This window comes from Penaeus vannamei, chromosome 36 (assembly GCF_042767895.1).
Source record: "Penaeus vannamei isolate JL-2024 chromosome 36, ASM4276789v1, whole genome shotgun sequence".
Taxonomy (NCBI): domain Eukaryota; kingdom Metazoa; phylum Arthropoda; class Malacostraca; order Decapoda; family Penaeidae; genus Penaeus; species Penaeus vannamei.
In genome coordinates, this window is record NC_091584.1 from 1,142,358 (window position 1) to 1,161,044 (window position 18,687).

At 36.0% G+C, this 18,687-nt stretch overlaps 1 protein-coding gene across 1 annotated transcript in view; it reads right to left on the bottom strand.

Moving 5' to 3' along the window:
- Positions 1-393: 393 nt before the first annotated feature.
- LOC113817518 (furin-like protease kpc-1) overlaps positions 394-18,687 on the bottom strand; it is a 31,853-nt gene continuing 13,559 nt past the window's right edge. Inside the window, exons 13-16 of the mRNA XM_070114469.1 lie at positions 17,591-17,926; positions 15,754-16,062; positions 3,267-3,472; positions 394-2,901 (exon numbers count right to left, since the gene is read on the bottom strand). Of these exons, the coding sequence (XP_069970570.1) occupies positions 2,590-2,901; positions 3,267-3,472; positions 15,754-16,062; positions 17,591-17,926 (1,163 nt within the window). The 3' untranslated portion in view covers positions 394-2,589. The remainder of the gene's footprint in view (positions 2,902-3,266; positions 3,473-15,753; positions 16,063-17,590; positions 17,927-18,687) is intronic.

The window sequence follows — 18,687 nt, forward strand, 5'->3', positions numbered from 1 at the left end:
TTTCCTGCTTTCCAGTGGCAACCCTATATCATATCACTTCAGAGGTTTTGATACCAGCCTATGCATGCTTAGTTTAGCATTAATGTAGCAAAATATGAGACTGAACAGTTGGAAATAGTTTGGAAACAGAAGAAGAGCAGACCTCAGGCTATACTGGCTTTACTTCATTCTCAGTCAGATAAATATATTATAAATAAATATAAAGATAAATATAAAAGATAAATATATATATATTTTGCCACTGTGGTGTCCATATATTTGCCAATTTTCCGTTTATCATTCAAGACATTAATTTTAATGATAATATATGAAGTTCCCTCACTGAGATTACTTCAACACAGACAAATATTCCTGATTTGCAAGAAAAAAGGTTAACACTCAAAGGCCCTTATATACAATATAAAACTTTTTATTGATGAAAATACACATCCTTCACCACCTGCATCAATGACTAATTACAGCAGAAATTAAAAATTTTAAGTATAATTTACAAAGTAACTCATGGAGAAAAAACAATAAAAATAAAGAGTACTGACCACAAATTTCTAATTTTTGGAATAACATTCCAGGACATTCTAATTCTATTTTTTTTTTTTTTTCAGTATCCGGAAGAAAAAATACAATTACACTGGTCAATGGTATTTGTTCTATATATAAAAAAAATCCTCGTACCCTACACTCACTACATGAGAATTAACGTGAATCTTGAAAGTAAGATAATTCAGCATCTGGAGGTTTTGGAAAACTATGAATAAAGAAAATATCAGCATCACAGATGAAAACTGGTGAAATTATCAAAGGCACTTGAGGATAGTTTGTGGCTATGATACTATTATAAATCTTTATGACAGGATTCTAATATCATTTGCTGTTCTGTTAATTTACATGAGAAAAATTAAATAAAATAAAATCTGGTAAAATAAGCATCATGATAAAAGATTACATTCTAAACCTGCTTTATTTAAATGCTTTATATACGAATGAGTTCACAGCAAATAACGTAGAACTCCTACATCCTATTGGAAAAATATAATAAAATCTGGAGAACCAACATAGCATACATATTCATCTTATTCAGCTCTACAGGTACTCATGAATAGTACATTTAAAAAGGCACTGAATTATAAAAATATTTTCAATCCCTAAAAATGATGACAACTATTATTTCTATCTGGAACTTCCAATCTCTCTCAATCTCAATCTGGCAATGGCTCACGATCTAGTATTGCAAATTATAAAGGTGAATTCTATAGAGTAGTTTTTCCTATTTCTATTTTACACTTGCATTCAATAATCCTTCATTTTGAGTACTTTCTTATATTTGTAAGTATCAAGTGCTTGTGAAGGAAACCCACAAAGCACAAACACCTATTGTTCCATGGTTTTACTTTACAATTGCCATGAATGAGGCTTGAGTGAACAATTGAATACTACACCATTCCATATTCAACTAGTCTGCTAAGCATACCCAGCATATAATTTTCTTTCCCCTTGGTCTTAATGAGAATCTACAGTAGTTGGTGATCATCAAAGAATAAAAAATAATAGATAAAAAAAGGTAAAATAAAGATGAAAAAACCCTTGATGACCAGACAAGAACCTGCTGGAACACTCACCATCTGTACACTTTACACAAAAGCCTTCCTTACATTCTTAGTGACTTCTTGCATCCCTTCAAAAGTAAACAACGAGTACACACAACATTCTCCTCATGAATGGTGTCTGATTAGCCAAGCTGAATACCATTAGCAATACATCTACTCCCGTCAGATAGCACACAAGTTACTATAGGATACAGTAATTTGTGCACTGTTTACTACCACAGAGATGCAATAAAACCACAAAGTGTAAGGAGACATTTTGTGGGAAATGTTCATCCTATCACAGTATGTATGGTGAGCTTTGAGTAAAAGACAATAATGCCCAGAGTACTTTTCGGCATTGCTTTGTACTCAATAGCAATTTAGAACTTGTTCTTTTACCATGAATTAAGTGTACTCATACACATTTAGGCATTGCTTAAAATTGAACTCACATAAAACATTAATATTCTAACTGTTCCAATGCTAATCAGCACTATATATGATATCATCTTTAATACATTATCTCATTATAAAAACAAATTGCTTTACATTTAAACAAATTAATCTTTCGTAAAATATTAAGTATGCATATTAAGTTCATTATTACTGACCCACAGTTAAAATTACTATTCAAACATAACCAATAACAGAATTTTCTGGACAAAAACATTGCCAAACCATAAAACAATTTTACCAACAAAACCCACATAAATAGATCAAAGTTTATCATATGAAATTTTACAGTAAAAGATATTTTAAGACAAACTATTGATCTTTATATTGCTTTACAACAATGCCTTATAGTTCTTATAAATTCACTATTAGGTGAACCTTTATGTCTTTTAAATTTCTAAATTACTATGTTATAAGTACTAAGAAAAAGAACGAGAGAACAAAATGAAAACTTTCAAATTACAATGCGTGTTTTTTTTTCTTTTTTCTTTTTATTTTTTTTACTTTTTCCTAACCATCTCATCAATTAAAATTTGCAAAAAACGAATCATAACTATAGCTCATCCTCACTCGTAAGATCATGGAAAGTTATTTTTGTCAACAGGTCATCTGCATCTCCCTTTGGCACGGGTGTGTATGCAGTGCCACCGTTACTCGCAGATTTGGCACTAGCCCCTGGACTGAGGGAAGGCACTCCAACAACAGGGTACGACCTCCTTGATGCATTCCTGGCTCGCAGAACCAGCACAGCAAGAATCAGCACCAATATGAGCAGGCACAGGAGGATACCCAGTAGGAACTTGTACCAGGACTGGAGGCTTTCATAGGCATCATGGAGAGTGCTTGGGTGACAATAGTTCTGACCCTGAAGAGAAGAAAAAATATAATTAAATACCCAACGTTTTACTCAAATGTCAACTGTGCAGACTATTGTTGTCTTATGTACAAAAAGCAGATGAGGGATTAATGTCTTGCATACTCTTGTGTAAATGTTTATTAATTCTGTAAGGTGTATATACCATACAGAAAGAACTACAACTGATATTACAAACCAAGTCTTTTTAATTTGCTATTTTCACACATTAATTAACACAATAGGCATCTTTTACTTGTCTACAAGAACTGAAATCTGTCAACCTCAAAAGTCAGAACAAAATGATTATATAAAATATCAAGCACATTTACATGCAAGGTTATACACTATATGACAATTTACAGGTTACAGCATACCTCATAAGCACTGTAGAGCACAGCATCTCCCCAGCAACCTGAGCATTCATAATCCTGTGGCCCTGAACAAGTGCGGCAAGAGTAGTGACAGGGCCTGCATGTAGGGGGCCCTGTGGCACCAAGCCTTTCCGGGAACCAGCCATAGTAGTTCTCTGGGCAAACGACTACACACACACCTCCATGCAGAAGCTGGTTCTTCTCACATTCTGTAAACGTAGGTTCAACTATCAGTGTCTGGGGAGTTCTAAAGGATTTAAATGCTGCTAGATATTCATGTGTCATGAGGGCTACTTTATCATTCACATTTTCATGTTAATAAGCTTTATATTGCATTGGACAAGTTTAAATTGTCATGCAGAGACATCCATTTATTTTTGACAAGAAAAAATCATATCACAATTTAATATCAGTTTATAATAAAAGAGTAAAATATCAATAATCACTATGATTGAGAAAACTTTGTTCTAAAAATACAAAATATCATGCACTTTGATAACACTCCATATATATTTATGAAACACTGTCGTCTGCAAGCCAGCATCAACCCTACATCATTTAAATACTACTAACAAAATCCTCATCCACACATATAAAAAAAGCTGATGAAATGATACAAAATGTTATGTATGCATAAACATACAAAAAAAAAAATGTAGTAGATGCAGAATATAATAAGACTATTCTAAAAGGTTTTATCACATGCAGAGATGAAGTGCACAATGAGCAGTCTGTCACCTGGACCCAGACACTACGAACACGCTATCACAAATCTGTTTGCACATGGCATGGTCGCAACAACTTACAGATGGTGGTTAGTTGGCAGAAAGATTCCAAGTGTAAGATAACCCGTCTGGAATAAGAATCTGGGACAGAGTGAAAATGAAGTACATCAAGAGAGAGTATCAGGATGTGCTCTTGTCCAATAAAGAGGAAGGAGAGGCAGCTGTGTGATGATGTGGTGCTAAAATCACTGGATTTTCGCTCAATAATCATTTACCAGAAAATAAAGATTGGCCTATAGAAGAAGCAGGATCATTACAATGTCGTCAAATGAAAGGATAAATGAAAAAACTTCAACAAGAAGGTCTATGCAATATATAAAGTGTCTTTTCATCCTTTTCCTTAATATACAATTAGTCTGTTTAGATGCATGGCTGATTAAACAACTACTCTTAAGCCTTTATTAGTTTTGTTGTTCAAAAGGGATGGTTAGATTTTACTTAGTGAGGATTTGTTTAACTTATCTCTTTATTTTAGTCTGGCAATTTTAAAAAAGGTTAATCTGCAACAACTCACCTGTACAGTGAGCAGGCGAGTGTTGCCAGCGAGGCCCCACACCAACACGCACACCGACAGCCAACACCACCACACAGCTGCAGTCTTGCTCACCCAACTTCATTCCACCTCCAATACCCCAGCCTTTATACCCTCCTGCAGCCGCCACTTGCCGCAATGACAACCGACGGCCGCAAAGGTAGCCAAGAGACTTGTGGTGTTTGAGTGGTGGCAGCTCAAAAAGCAGCAATATGAGTTTTGAGCAACAATGGGAGGAGAAAGGAAGAAAATAGAGGAGAAGGGAGTGGGAAGAGAGAATAAAAAGACAATGTAAGAGTAAATTAGAAAAGAATTTTGCAGGCTGTTAAATTAAAAAGAGAAAAAAAAGGCAACATTGGATGCCGTAGGAAAGAGATGAAGTATGGTTGTTTTCAGAGTGGGAGTGAATATATATTAAAGGTGAAGTGAGAGACAAAGCTTTAGTACATAGATTATGTTAGGAGACTTTCTGGGCTGTGTAAGATGCATGTGGAAGTAAATTCTATGAAGACAAGAGGAAAGATATACATAAAGGAAACAACTTCAGTAAAAGACAAGACAGAGGATGATTAGAGATTATAACGCATACACTCATCTGCTGAGAATAAACATCACATAAATCCTGATTTGCAAAATGCTGGATTTCATTAGTAAAACAAAAATGGATAAGATAAAACATCATGAACAAGTTGATTCCACTTGACTAAATCTTAACATAACCTGAAACAAGCTTAAACAATGATGTTCCTCCCTGACTACAGATTTTCTCTTCACCCAGGTACAAGGACACCATCAGCTGTCACAAAGTCTTTCCAATTGTCCAATTACTATTTTAATCACCTGGTAACCAAAGGGATATAGTAACATGTATTCAAACTTATGTTAAGTACTATGGCTTACAAACAGAGAGAGAAATACAGTAACTTTAATAGCATAAATAAAAATTGCATGCATGGAAAAAAGTAAAAGAGGTTCAACTTATAAAATCATAAACAAGCTGGACTAAGCCATACAACATGGCAGCAACAAATATATACAAAAGCCCCCAAGAAGCATGCAAAAAAGTACAGAATATATCATGAGTCAGCCAAGCAGAACAACAGTTCATCCTCATCCACAATTCGAAGCCTGCTTTTCAAGTCAGATATCTTATTGAAAAAAATAAAAATCAGAAAAAAAATCAGAAATATACACATACATGTACATTTTTTTTCTTATTTTTCTTAAGGATTACAGAGGCTAAGAACTGTGGAAACATGATGTCCATCTGAAGACAATATGCAAAAGAAAAACTTAGCTCTGCTCTGCTACAAGTAACTTACGGAGGAGAATCTCCCTCTTCTTCTTAGTACCCACGTCTGTATCAATTAGAAAAGGTTGCGAACATTCTGAAACATGCAGAAATCTCATACAGAGTTAACCATCCCTGGATAATATGCTGCTGCTTTGAACCAATGATAGTATGTATATACAAGTATTTTAGTTTCAGCACTGTACCCCATGCATACCTATGCAAAGACAGCCCTGTTTAGATTTCTCTATCAGTTGGCATTAATCCTTAGCCCATTTTTCTCCTTTCCTCTTGATTATAAGTTAGAGTCTGTACTGTTTTTGTCTAGCTGTTAAGGGATGGCAAACCTGCTGTATACCTACTTTAATCATATATTTCTCGATTATATCAAATGAATGCGGTTTCATGCAAATTCATGCCTGGCAAAAATATAAAAAATAATAATAGGAAAAAAAAAGTGTGTCTCTAAATACAAGCTCCTTCGAAGGATTGACATCACAATATAGTAGTGACTGTTTTACTTAAAAGTTTTATTTAATTAGCAATAATCTAGTGACTTTCAAAATTAAACAAACTGCAGGACATCATTGTAACATTCAACAAAAACCCAAATCTGTCTAAATATGAACAATCTGAACAACATAAACCTTCTGTAATCAAAAACACACTTTTCTATTTATGAGCTAAATAACACCAGCAATAAAACCAAAACTGAAAGAAAGTGACGGGCAAATCAAATCTTTGCTTGTGGAGCATGTGTTATCTCAAACCATGCTAGTTCTTTCAGTCAAGTGTTTCATCTTAAATTTAGAGCTTTTGATGAAGTATACAGAAAGGGAGTGAGCGTTCGTAATCTTTTAATTTTTTGTTTTATGATAATATTTGCTAAAGAATCTAGTATTCTGTAAGAACATCTCATCAAGAATTTCAATAATGAGAAAACAATAACCAATTGTCGTTAAGCTCTTGTTTTGAGAGATTATAATTGTCCAACACTGAAGGCATTAAAAATTACATGACTTGAGAAAAGGGGGACTAGCACTTGACTGAAACTGCAGCATGCACTACAAAAAGAGGGGAAAATCAAACCAGAGTACAAAATGTGTAAATCAACATACAAGTTCCCTCCACCTTGAAATGTTAACATAATATAAAAAGCATTTATAAAGTTACCTTGTTTCTCCCTAACTAATGTTTTACCATATTCAATATTGTATAAAAAAGAAAACTAGGAAAACCTCTCATCCTAAAGAGATATCTTTGACTGGCATTAAAAAATATATATATATATATATATATTTACATACAGAACTGTCTTGGGTGTTAGCAATCTCTAAGAGAAGACACTAGCTTTTAACATTTTCCTCATCCTACTGCAAGATGCACTGTAACATTGGAGAAAGACAGCATGCTTTATGCTTCTATCAGGAATCATCAAACTATGCTTTATGTTTCTATTAGGAATCATTAACCTATTTCAAAAGTATGTACGAGTGGCACACAAACCTTGAGATGTTATTAAAGTTTTGCTCATAAGCTTCACTTTCATTAATGCCCATCAGCTTTTAACAAACTAATTACAAACTTTAACCAATTAAGGCTCAAACACAAGTCTATTCTCAAGATTACTGTATAAAAAAATTAAGTATAACAGTAAAGAGAGATTTTGACTTCTCAGATATGTAACTCGGATTTTGAATGACTCCTTAAGAGTCTAAGACCACTTCAGTAATAATTTAAATTTTTTCTCATAATTTACAAAGTGGCAGACATCACCATTATGAAAAATTTGCCACAAAAATATATATTCAGCTCTTAGTTAGGTCAGTGCAATGTAAATACATTTGATTGTAGACTAAGCATTGAAATATTGCAGTTTGACCTGATTACCATAGATTTTAAACCCCTGGATCTGGATGCTGTTGCGATCACATCAAGGAAAAACTTGGTCAGCTACATGGATGACGTGAACAAAGAGTAAAGAGCGAACGCCAGGGTGACAGAAAAGATTCGCCACAAGTGCACAAACCTCTCGGAATGTGATTTGACTAATTTGGAGTTTAGAAGGGGGCTTTAGCATTATTCCCAATGATAAATGAATGTGGAATGTAACGGGCGTAAGCAGTGACTGGAAGAGCACCAGCTCTAGGGAGGACGCCATTTCCATGCTGAGCACCATATTCCTGGCAGTTGTTACATAAAATTTAAAATTACAAAAGATATATGACAAATAACCACATATTCCATACATTTTTTTCTCTTGCACAAAGCTATTTACTACATAGAGAGATGATATGGAGTCTGTGCAAGGAAAATAATTACCATCTGGATAAAGCAAATCAAGAGACAAATGTGGACATTGGAAAATGGCGATAAAGCTAAAAAAGTTTTCACAAAATAACTTCTCAAAGGGGAGGCACAGAGTCTTGTCACCGCTCATGGGTGTTCATGCACATCCGGCCTACACGCCGCATGCCCGGGGTGCTGGCCACTTACATAACAATTGCAACCAGATCCAGGGGGTTAATTGCATACATATGGATTATTTTTTATATTATTTCAATGATAAAGATATTCCTTGAAAATCACACTCATGATAAAGTTAGTTTCATTAAAGGACCTGAATACTAAGATAAGAAACAAGTTCATGGTATCTAATAATCAGTTGACAGATTAATTAGTATAAACTACCAAAGTTAAAAAAGACATGGATAAAAAAATCTTTTTATTTAAGTCACTTGTGACCTCTTTACAAAGACAAACATACGATATGTGACAGAGAACACTAAACTTCTCCACAACCATTTCCCTCAAAAAACTTGTAATATATAAAAAGATTTGCAGCTTTAAAACACCAACACAGAAAGTTCCTTAATTGTAAATACACACACCTCATAAAAGAAATCCTTCAACCAGTTTCTATCAAGCATTCACAATTGAGCTCAGTATTACATAACAAAGAAAACAAGTGAACAGGCAGGCAGGCTGACAGGTACTTAATATAAATGAACTTCAGCATTATACAGAGTCATTCAAGCTGAAGCCACACACTGTCACTAAGCTTACTAAAGAATACTTCAATTCATTTCTTTTCATTTTCTCTTTCAATTTCAGTCAAGTTTACAAGACAAATTGAAAACTTGCAAAGATGAAAACTCACCAATTTTAATACTAAGAAGAAAATACTTGCACCATCCTAAAAGTAAGACATTACAATCCCTCGGCCAATGTGCCGATCATGTTCGATTCCAGATGAAAATGCACGCAGACTTGCTCTCCACGTTATCATCTTTCTCTCTCGACACACAAGAAATATTTCTCACGCATGCAAAAGAGGAAAAGTAATGAGTACACAAGAAAATCAAATAATCCAAAATATATATTTCCTGCCTCTTTGGACCCTACACTCAAGAATGAATGTGAAGGAATTCTGCTCACTGGAATTCTTAACAAATGTCTTCCTTCTACTAACAACCAAACATACATCAAACAGAAGAAACTAAAAAGAAATTTCACAAATAAAAGGAACTCAAAGTAGAGAAATCTGTCTTTTCTTTCTTCACATTCTGGACTTTTAGGTTTTAACACAGAATCACAGTACAATTAGTGACAGCATAGATAAAAATATTCCATAACGACCAAAGCATACACATAAAGAAGGGAATCTGACGGAACATTGTACTTCAGCTTTTCCCAAACTTCTGGACACGACCCTAATCACAGATTTTTTTTGTCTGGTGGCCCTCAGAGTGGAAACAATTTCTGTGTTTCTTCATTCAGTTTCATCCCAAAAAAGAAAAAAAAATTGTATTGAATTTTACTATACTCTTAAAAAGCAACTGATACCTCTGCTGATGCAACAAATTATAAATTCTTTTAATTATATTTATTTTGATTTATTTTATTTTTTCGACAGACCACAGGAAATGAGGGTCACAACCAATGTCTTGAGAACCACTGCTTTACAGTACTGAGTAAAACTAACCGACCCCTGCAGGTTTGACGTGACAAAACTATTTCAAAACTGTCTCTAGAAAAAGGAACATGACACAGTTCTTACAATTAAATATAATGCAGCTAAAAGAAATGCAACAAGAAGAATGACTCCTAACATATGACGGATTGCAACAAACAGTGAACAATAAAATGATACCTCAATTCTCAGAAAAAGTGGTATATACCCAAATAGGAATAACCCTAGCTTATTCATACATCATGATTACTAAACCATTATCAAAAACTTCAAAAGCAAAGACAAAATATATAGTCCATGGCAACAAATGTGTATCATCTTGCTAATAATATCAACTCTATCAAATAACAAAGACTATTAAAACAGTAAGAAAAGAAATAAAAGATAATGCCTCATAAATAAGAATCAACAAAAGAAATCAGAAAAGATCAACAAATCATTTTGCAGTAAAAAGAGAGAAACGGAGATGTGTAAAACATTTGGCAACATTCTTTGAACTCTTACACATTATGAAAGATACAAAAAAATGTAACAAATCAAAGAAGCTTCTGACAAAGTCACTATACAGTGATGTGAACCGAGGTTAAGAAAACCCATAACGTGGAAAGGAGAGAAAATGCCGACCCCACTGTATTAGACTCTTTGGATTCTAGCAAAATTGCTGTCTCTGGCTTTTTATACCCTGTTTGGGAGCACTTTTGTAAGGGAGAACGCAATATGGAACTCATTCTGTTACAATACATTATTGCGTGAGGAACTATGCTACAGTAAGTTTATACAGTATATGCACTGGTTGGTAAGGTAAGGCAGGTAGGTTAAAGTAAGTAGGCAGGTAGGCAAGTAGGGTGTGTGTATGTATGTGTGTATGTGTGTGTAAGTGAGTGTGTGTGTGTGTATAAGTGAGTGTGTGTGTGTGTGTGTGTGTGTGTGTGTAAGTGAGTGTGTAAGTGTGTGTGTGTAAGTGAGTGTGTAAGTGTGTGTGTGTGAGTGAGTGTGTAAGTGTGTGTGTGTGAGTGAGTGTGTAGGTGTGTGTGTGTGAGTGAGTGTGTAAGTGTGTGTGTGTAAGTGAGTGTGTGTGTGTGTAAGTGTGTGTGTGTGTGTGTGTGTGTGTGTGTGTGTGTGTGTGTGTGTGTGTGTGTGTGTGTGTGTGTGTGTGTGTGTGTGTGTGTGTGTGTGTGTGTGTGTGTGTAAGTGTGTGTGTGTGTAAGTGTGTGTGTGTGTAAGTGTGTGTGTGTGTAAGTGTGTGTAAGTGTGTGTCTGTGTAAGTGTGCGTGTGTAAGTGTGTGTGTGTGTGTAAGTGTGTGTGTGTGTAAGTGTGTGTGTGTAAGTAAGTGTGTGTGTGTGTAAGTGCGTTGTGTGTGTGTAAGTGTGTGTGTATGTAAGTGTGTGTGTATGTAAGTGTGTGTGTATGTAAGTGTGTGTGTATGTAAGTGTGTGTGTATGTAAGTGTGTGTGTATGTAAGTGTGTGTGTGTGTGTAAGTGTGTGTTTTTGTGCGTATTTGTGTGTCCAGAAAAGTGAGTGTGTGTACATAATGCGTTTGCATGTATAAGTGCATGTCTGCATTTGTGTACGATCCCAAGTTTGTGACATGTTTGTAAGTGGGAAAGTAAACATGAGGAAGTGCATGTGATTAAACGTGTGCATGTTTATATGTGCACATGATCATGCAGAAGTTTGAAATCATGTTTGAAATCATATACTGTACAAGTGAAAAGTTTAAACTAAAATGAAAGTATTATGTATTCTGGAACTTCCTTCAGTGACTTTTGAAACAAGCTTCATTGTAGTCCTTTTACAAGCAATCACTGCACCTTAAAGTATGGTAAAATCTGAGAGGTTGTTAGAGTGAAGTATAGGAATAAAAACAAAAAGCTCTTCCATAATGAACCAATAATAATACAATACAAATCCTTTATGAGGTAAACTTGCATTCATCATTAAAAACTAAACACACTCATTTAACACAGCTGATGCGCTCTGGGATTAAACAAGTGCAGAATATCTCATTTCATTATCTATATATACCTATTCCTGTAGAATCATGCAAACTTACATCCTACTCACTGTCAAAAACATAACAATCATTAACCATATGTGATTCAAGATACGTCACCAGCTGACAGCGGCAACAAGATCAAAAACCTTCATTCTGTTCCATTCTTAAGTACCACATTAAGATTACATGAACACTTCAACATACAATACATACAACATATCCAGCACCTGCCTGCACATGTGCACATGATATCTTTCTTCACATCCTCAGTACTCTGGCAAGTAAAGATCAGAAATGGCTATCGTGAAACCCGCATTATTAACTCTACCTCTTGTGTTAGAACTCGTATAAAAACACGCTATTTCGTTCCCTCTCATATCACAATGCATTAGGATATATGCATGCAATTATTCAAGACTGATATTGCCAAATGACATCTTCATTTACTCCCTGACTATTTACAGGAGATTGAAATAAATACCTAAAATGCATTTGTTAATCCTACTATTAACTGTACAAAAGAAAAATTTACATCTTTAAATCTGCTCAAAATTATCAATAGATTAATGGATAAAATTATGAACTTCTACTCCACGCAATCAGTTTCAATTTATTCTATATTCTGATTCTGAGAATTAAATAAAACCCCACTCATGAAGATGACTATGCTTAGTACTTAGTATCTGGAATGTTCTAAATTTTTATTCATTACTTTTTCAAAAGTTTAGTACAGCTTTTTTTCCTAAACAATCCATATCTTTTAAAACAATAAATGCATTTAAAAACAGACTGAGACAAAACATCATATAGATACATCTTGTATTATACTTCTATCATATTGCAATAAATAAAAAGTGCATTTTGCTATTTCACAAATATAAAATTAAATGTCTATTACCAACAAAAGAAAAGTGTGAACCTTCCTACTACTACATAAATAGCTATTAATCTTTTAAATAATGATTGACAATTTACATTAAAATCAGAATCAATATTGCACCAAAAGATGACACAAAATCCTTCCATTATTACTTGTGTTCTCTAGAACTTCTTAAGAAAAAGTAACAAAACACAAAAGTGTCTGCATTAAAACAATTATTTGTTTCTTCTTTTCTTTTCTATTCCCTCTGAGTCTTACACAATGAATATGACATTTATTCGTATTTCCTTTTCCTTTCTTTTTCCTCCTCCTATCCCCCCCTCCCCAAAGGAGGATTTTCAAACTTGGCATCACCTGATGAGCACCATTTCTCAATAAAAAAAATAAAAAAAAGAAAAAAGATGAAGGAAAAAGATGCAAGTCACAAATAGGACACCACATTCATACTTATTTACATAGTTGTGAGAGGTGGTGATGCACAGCGAGTTATACAGAGCTCACTGCAAAGTGTTTTTTCATTCCTTTTTTTTTTAGCAAAAGAGATTGCAATCAATCAACATTCACTATTTACAACTCACAGTCATCGAGCTACAACACACGCATCGGAAAGTTATAGTCTTATATCAAGGTCACCCATGATTCTTTAAAAAATGATAAAAGTACATCTGTTGGTGACAGTAGAACACTTTTTACATCTGGGCAATGAAACTGTCCCCTCATACCATAATACAGGGAACGTTACTCATACAAGTACTAGGTAGCAAAGCCAACCAGTTTAACCATAATACGAAAAAAAGTCATCTTTGGTTACAAGTGAGGTAAGAAAACTCGTACTCAGGTCCACCCATGCAAATATATAAATAAATAAAAGCAAAGGAAAAATAAAATAGATTAATGGCATAATTACCGATAACAAAATTAAATATAGAAAATTCACCAAAAAATACTGTAGACAAAGAAAGGTATAATTCTAATTACCAACATGCTACATATTCAAGCCTTCCTAAATAGAAATGAAAAAAATCAAAAAATAAATAAAATAAATAAATAAATATTGAAAAGCATAAGAGGCTCTCTTTTCATCCGTTGAACTTAACCTTACAAGAAGCAATAAAAAAGATGCTCGGCAAAAATAATTCCTTAACCTACACAGAAACTGAACGACAGTCTAACTTCCTTCCTTATTGAACCTGGACTCAATTTTACTGACACCAAGAACTGGTATATCTATATTGTCAACTTTAAATCTGTCACTGCACGAAAAGTCCTCGGACTTGTAACAGCCAACATGCAGCTGGAGCCATCATGAGTACAAAATATATGTAATGAGCATAATACAAGATCTGTGAAAGTCTTATAGTATCCATCAAACTATTGCTGTACACACGCAAAAATAATACTAATGGTCTCTCGTAAAGGAAATGTGCAATAGTTTCACACACTCTTAATGGCACTGGTATAAAATACTTCCACATTCTTGAAGGAGTAATAAAATCATCTCATCTTACAGCTACGAATATCCATGATACGAGGAAAATAAGTGATAATGAGGAAAATAGTGATAACGGAGTCATAACTGAAATCAAAGCCCTCGTGATATAAGGACAAAATATTGAGTAACTGACAATAATATCAATAATACTAATAAATAAAAGTGGCAAATATGATAATATTACTAACAATAACATGTATATAATGACAGGAGGCACCTAAAATGTAGCCATAGGCTCGTGGAGAATCTACCAGAGTTGTCAAGCCACAAAAAATGTTACAATTTTCTTTTTCTGAGGTCCCTGGCCAACACCCGCTATCTGAGTTGTTGGTTCTTACAACTCGCTAAGGAAAACTAGTAATAATTTTCACTCCGATTTTAGCCCCTTCTCTGAACATTATATAAGCAAGATGTCCATGAAACTTTTTTATATATATTTTCTTTCGTGGAAGATGCGCCACAAACCCTAACAAAGGATTTTTCGGCTTGCTAGTCTACCACAAGTCTTTGATCAGACTTCCATTTTATTTCCCGATTCTTCCACCTTTCTGCAACCCTTATTCACATAAACATGCTTAAAAATCAACTGGGATTCTCATATGACAACTGGAAAACTGAACAAAAAATAGATAAATAAAACATGTAAAATAAGAAAAAAAGAAAAAGAAATCTACCCAAAATATTGAGCGGAGGCTAAAAATCTCCCCCTCAAATAATTGGTGGCTAAAACTCTGGCTCCAACACTAAAGCTCAACACTCACAAGGCTATCTAGCCCAAGACTACAGAGGCAGCTTCAAGATATATATATATATCTAAAGTTTGTAGAGTAAAAATGAGTATAAAATGCCAAAGGCACTCTATGAAACAATTCTCAAGGGCAGATGAGAAGTCTGAGCTTCCACTTTTTTAAAAGCCTTTTTTTTTTTTAGCTTTCAACATCTATACATCAAAAGAGCTGGAGGGTTTTTTGATTTAGTATTTTTTTTTTTTTTTGGTTTTTAGTTTTTTCTTTAGTTTCAGTCTGAGAACTCTGCTGAAAATTATAATTAATAAACCCTGGAATTATCTGGTCAATATTGCTATCAGTAGACTGACCTCCAACACCATCTCAACCCTTGGCTTCACAAGCATTAGGCTGTGGATATGGCCGTCACTCTACTGACCTGCACCTGAAGGGCTTTCTTCCGCTTTACCCTAAAACAAGGGACTCATCATCCTCAAGTGTAAATCCATTCATTATGTTGTACAAATAAAAAGACTAAAAAGCTAATATCCTTGACACTAACTGCACCTAACTAACAAAGTTGGCTGCTGTAATAAGGCCGGCGATGCACTATCCGCAGCCCCCCCCTCTTGCAGGGCGTCACACTTCGATTCACTAACAAGTGTTCCTGCGCTGACTGAGGCCTCTCCCAGCGGCCTCCTGCCATGAGGGAGCTCGGGCCACCCCCCCGCGCACAGCACTTTCTGCGGGTTAGGCTGACCCACAAGGATACCACCCACCACCAAGTGCACCACCACCACCACAAGGCACAAACCTATGCAGGCCCCAGCGGCGTCCACGCGGCTGCATCCAGGTGGCAGCGCCTTCTTGATGGCCGTCAGCTGTAGCGTCTGGGGCGTCGGAGTCGGTGAGGCTGCTGCAGCAGACGAGTGGCCCACGCCCATGCTGTCAGGGTCCCGAGTCTCTGTTTTTCCTTCAGTGGTGTCGATGGACTGGTGCACAGCAGGGTCACTGGTGTGGGAGTCGTCGGGGGACTGGCTGCCCTGCTGCGGGGACACCGGCTGCCCGGGCTCCGTTTCCGTGCCGTAGAGAATCAGGCTCCATTCCTTCACCTCAGCTTTGTCTGTCAAAAACAAGATCCATTAGTCGAATGGCACTTTCTTACTGCACTTCAAGGGAAACAGGAAAATGATTATTGCATGCTTCTTCATCTCCCTACTTCCTGTGCTCCCTCCCTCCTGTAACTCCTCTATGTATATCAATGATCCGCTTCTCACCCTAACCAGTTATCTGAATCACTGAAAAAAAACATAATAAAATAGTAATGCAACTCATAGAATATTATTAAGTTAAAGAATAAAATTTATCCAAATCATAAATATTTATATCCCTAAAAAATGAAAATGGAAAATCATAAAAAAAATACATGCACAAGCATTGACCATAATGCACAGGTACTAAGAGCACACTGAATAAAATAGAGAAAGAAAAAGAAAAAAAAGGCAAAATGAAAGACTATACAGCACGTTTCCTTAGATATTGGAATAATAATCATAACAAAAGGTACAAAGACATCAGCCACATTCATATACTGTAATTATTCTTCTTGTTCACAATCCCCCATATACAAAAGCAGACCATAACGATGGAAATTAACAAAAAGGACGTCATGCCTCCTCTATAAGGGAACTCTGGCGCTCATGCAACGCCCTTTTAAGTGTATCCTGATGGATCTTCACAATGCCATTCTTGTCCTAAAGCACAGTGGTTACAGCAGTCATCCTCGGTACGGCAATTCTTACTACAGCTTTTATTTTCAACTAGTTGCTGTTCAAGTACTTATCTTCAGAATCAGACATGGTCATTCTTACTTTTAAGGAACTTATTCTTTACTACTGCACGCTTCTTTGGCATCAAATCCGAGGGGAATTTATCCTAAGACACTCAAAGAAAATCAAAGCAGACCTTACACTAATGACGAAACATGCAACTGGTTTATTTCCGAAGCAATAGTTCTTGATTTCGACAGTGGCGTTAAGATCTTTAGAAAGCCTACAAAGGATGGCTACGATGGCGGAAGAATGAAAGATGGCGAGAGAAAACAGTGCTTGATATCCCTTGTCGGGTATCAGTGACCACAGAGTCTATTAACTGATTTTTTTTTATTTTACTAACAAAAAGTATTATCATACATTGCCACAATTATACTATTAAAGCATCTAAAATGTCTGGAATTGTCTCATGCTTCTCTCCAGGAAAATTTAGATGCACCACCATTCTAGACGCAATTGTAATACTTCGCCATGCAGTAGCCCTTCACTAAACAAACGCTTTATGTTCCCAGTTTTAAGATTTTAAGAAATAACTATCAACTTTCTATTACATAGTGAAAATGAACAAACAAATTAATAACAACACATCGAACGAGCCTTTAAAACGGACTTTCCTTTCAATCGTCTTTAGTTCAACATTTACACGAAACCATGCTCCTGGAACAGCAGCAACAGTAACAAAAGAAATTCTCTGGCTGTGACATCAACACGGGGTCTCCACATAAAGCATGCAACAACTGCCATTTAGAGCTACCATTCGCATGCTGATTACGAGGGTGCTGCTACCGAGGGAAGATCGGGGAATCCCCTTCTATTTACCCTTGTGATGGGAGCTGTCGCGGTGGTTGGGCGGGCGAATGGGGGCAGGATGTGACTCGTAGTGTGGAGGTTGTGGGGGTAAAGAGTATGTGGGTTTTTTAGACTGGTAGGAGTGCCATGGTCTGGATGTGGTACCAGGTGTGGTAGATGTGGTGGTCGTGGTAGGAGGAGTGGTCGACGGGTAAGGAGGAGGAGGACGGGAGATGGCCGGGGCGGTCTCCCTTCCTCCCCCGACCCCCCCACCACGGTCTCTGCGCCCCCAGCGTGCCTGCCACTTGTCTGGGTTTATTCTGGTGCCATAAAAGATGAGTGTCCAGCGCTCCAGTAGGGTGGCTCCTAGAAGGCAGCAGCAGGAACAGAAGGGTCAGCAGAGGCAGCAGCAGGCAGGAAGGGGGCAGTGCACTTTAGCTACACTATCAAGGAGGTCTGCCTCTCCCCGGGTGCGCACAAGAGTAGAAATCTCAGCCCGTGAAACCCACAGTAAATACAGTACTACTACCCCCACCACCAAAGCACTGGTTCAAGTCCACTAACGCTATCGGTCTCACACAAGAGAATTATCCAACACAGTGTATTTTGATGGGAAAAGTTGAGGTAGCCATTACCCTGGTGGAACCTATGATTCATATTATGAAAAGCAGGGAGAGTAACCACTAAAAAGTATAAAAAATCTAAGTATAATACATACTGGACCCTGATAAAAAAAAAAATATCTACACTTTGGTGCAAAAATCTTAAAAAAGACAACCAAAAATGATAAATGTTGCAAATTTCCATCACCAGAAATCTCAATCAAACTCTCAAGAGACAGAGAGAGAGAAAGAGAGAGAAAAAAAACATGCAGTTAGATTCAGGCATTGTATTATAGACTTCATTTTAGTTTATCCTTAGCATATAAATTGGAAAACAATGGCCACACAAAAGGAAAAATCCTTACAAACCACCATGCATCTTTTTCCCCTCTTAACTCTCATAGAAATCTAAATCTGGCAGTGTGATTTATAACCATCTTTTATTTGTGCATCACTAAAAATTATTTTCTCTTTCAAAATAAATAAACCAATAAAACCATCATAACGAATCTACCCAGAACCCCA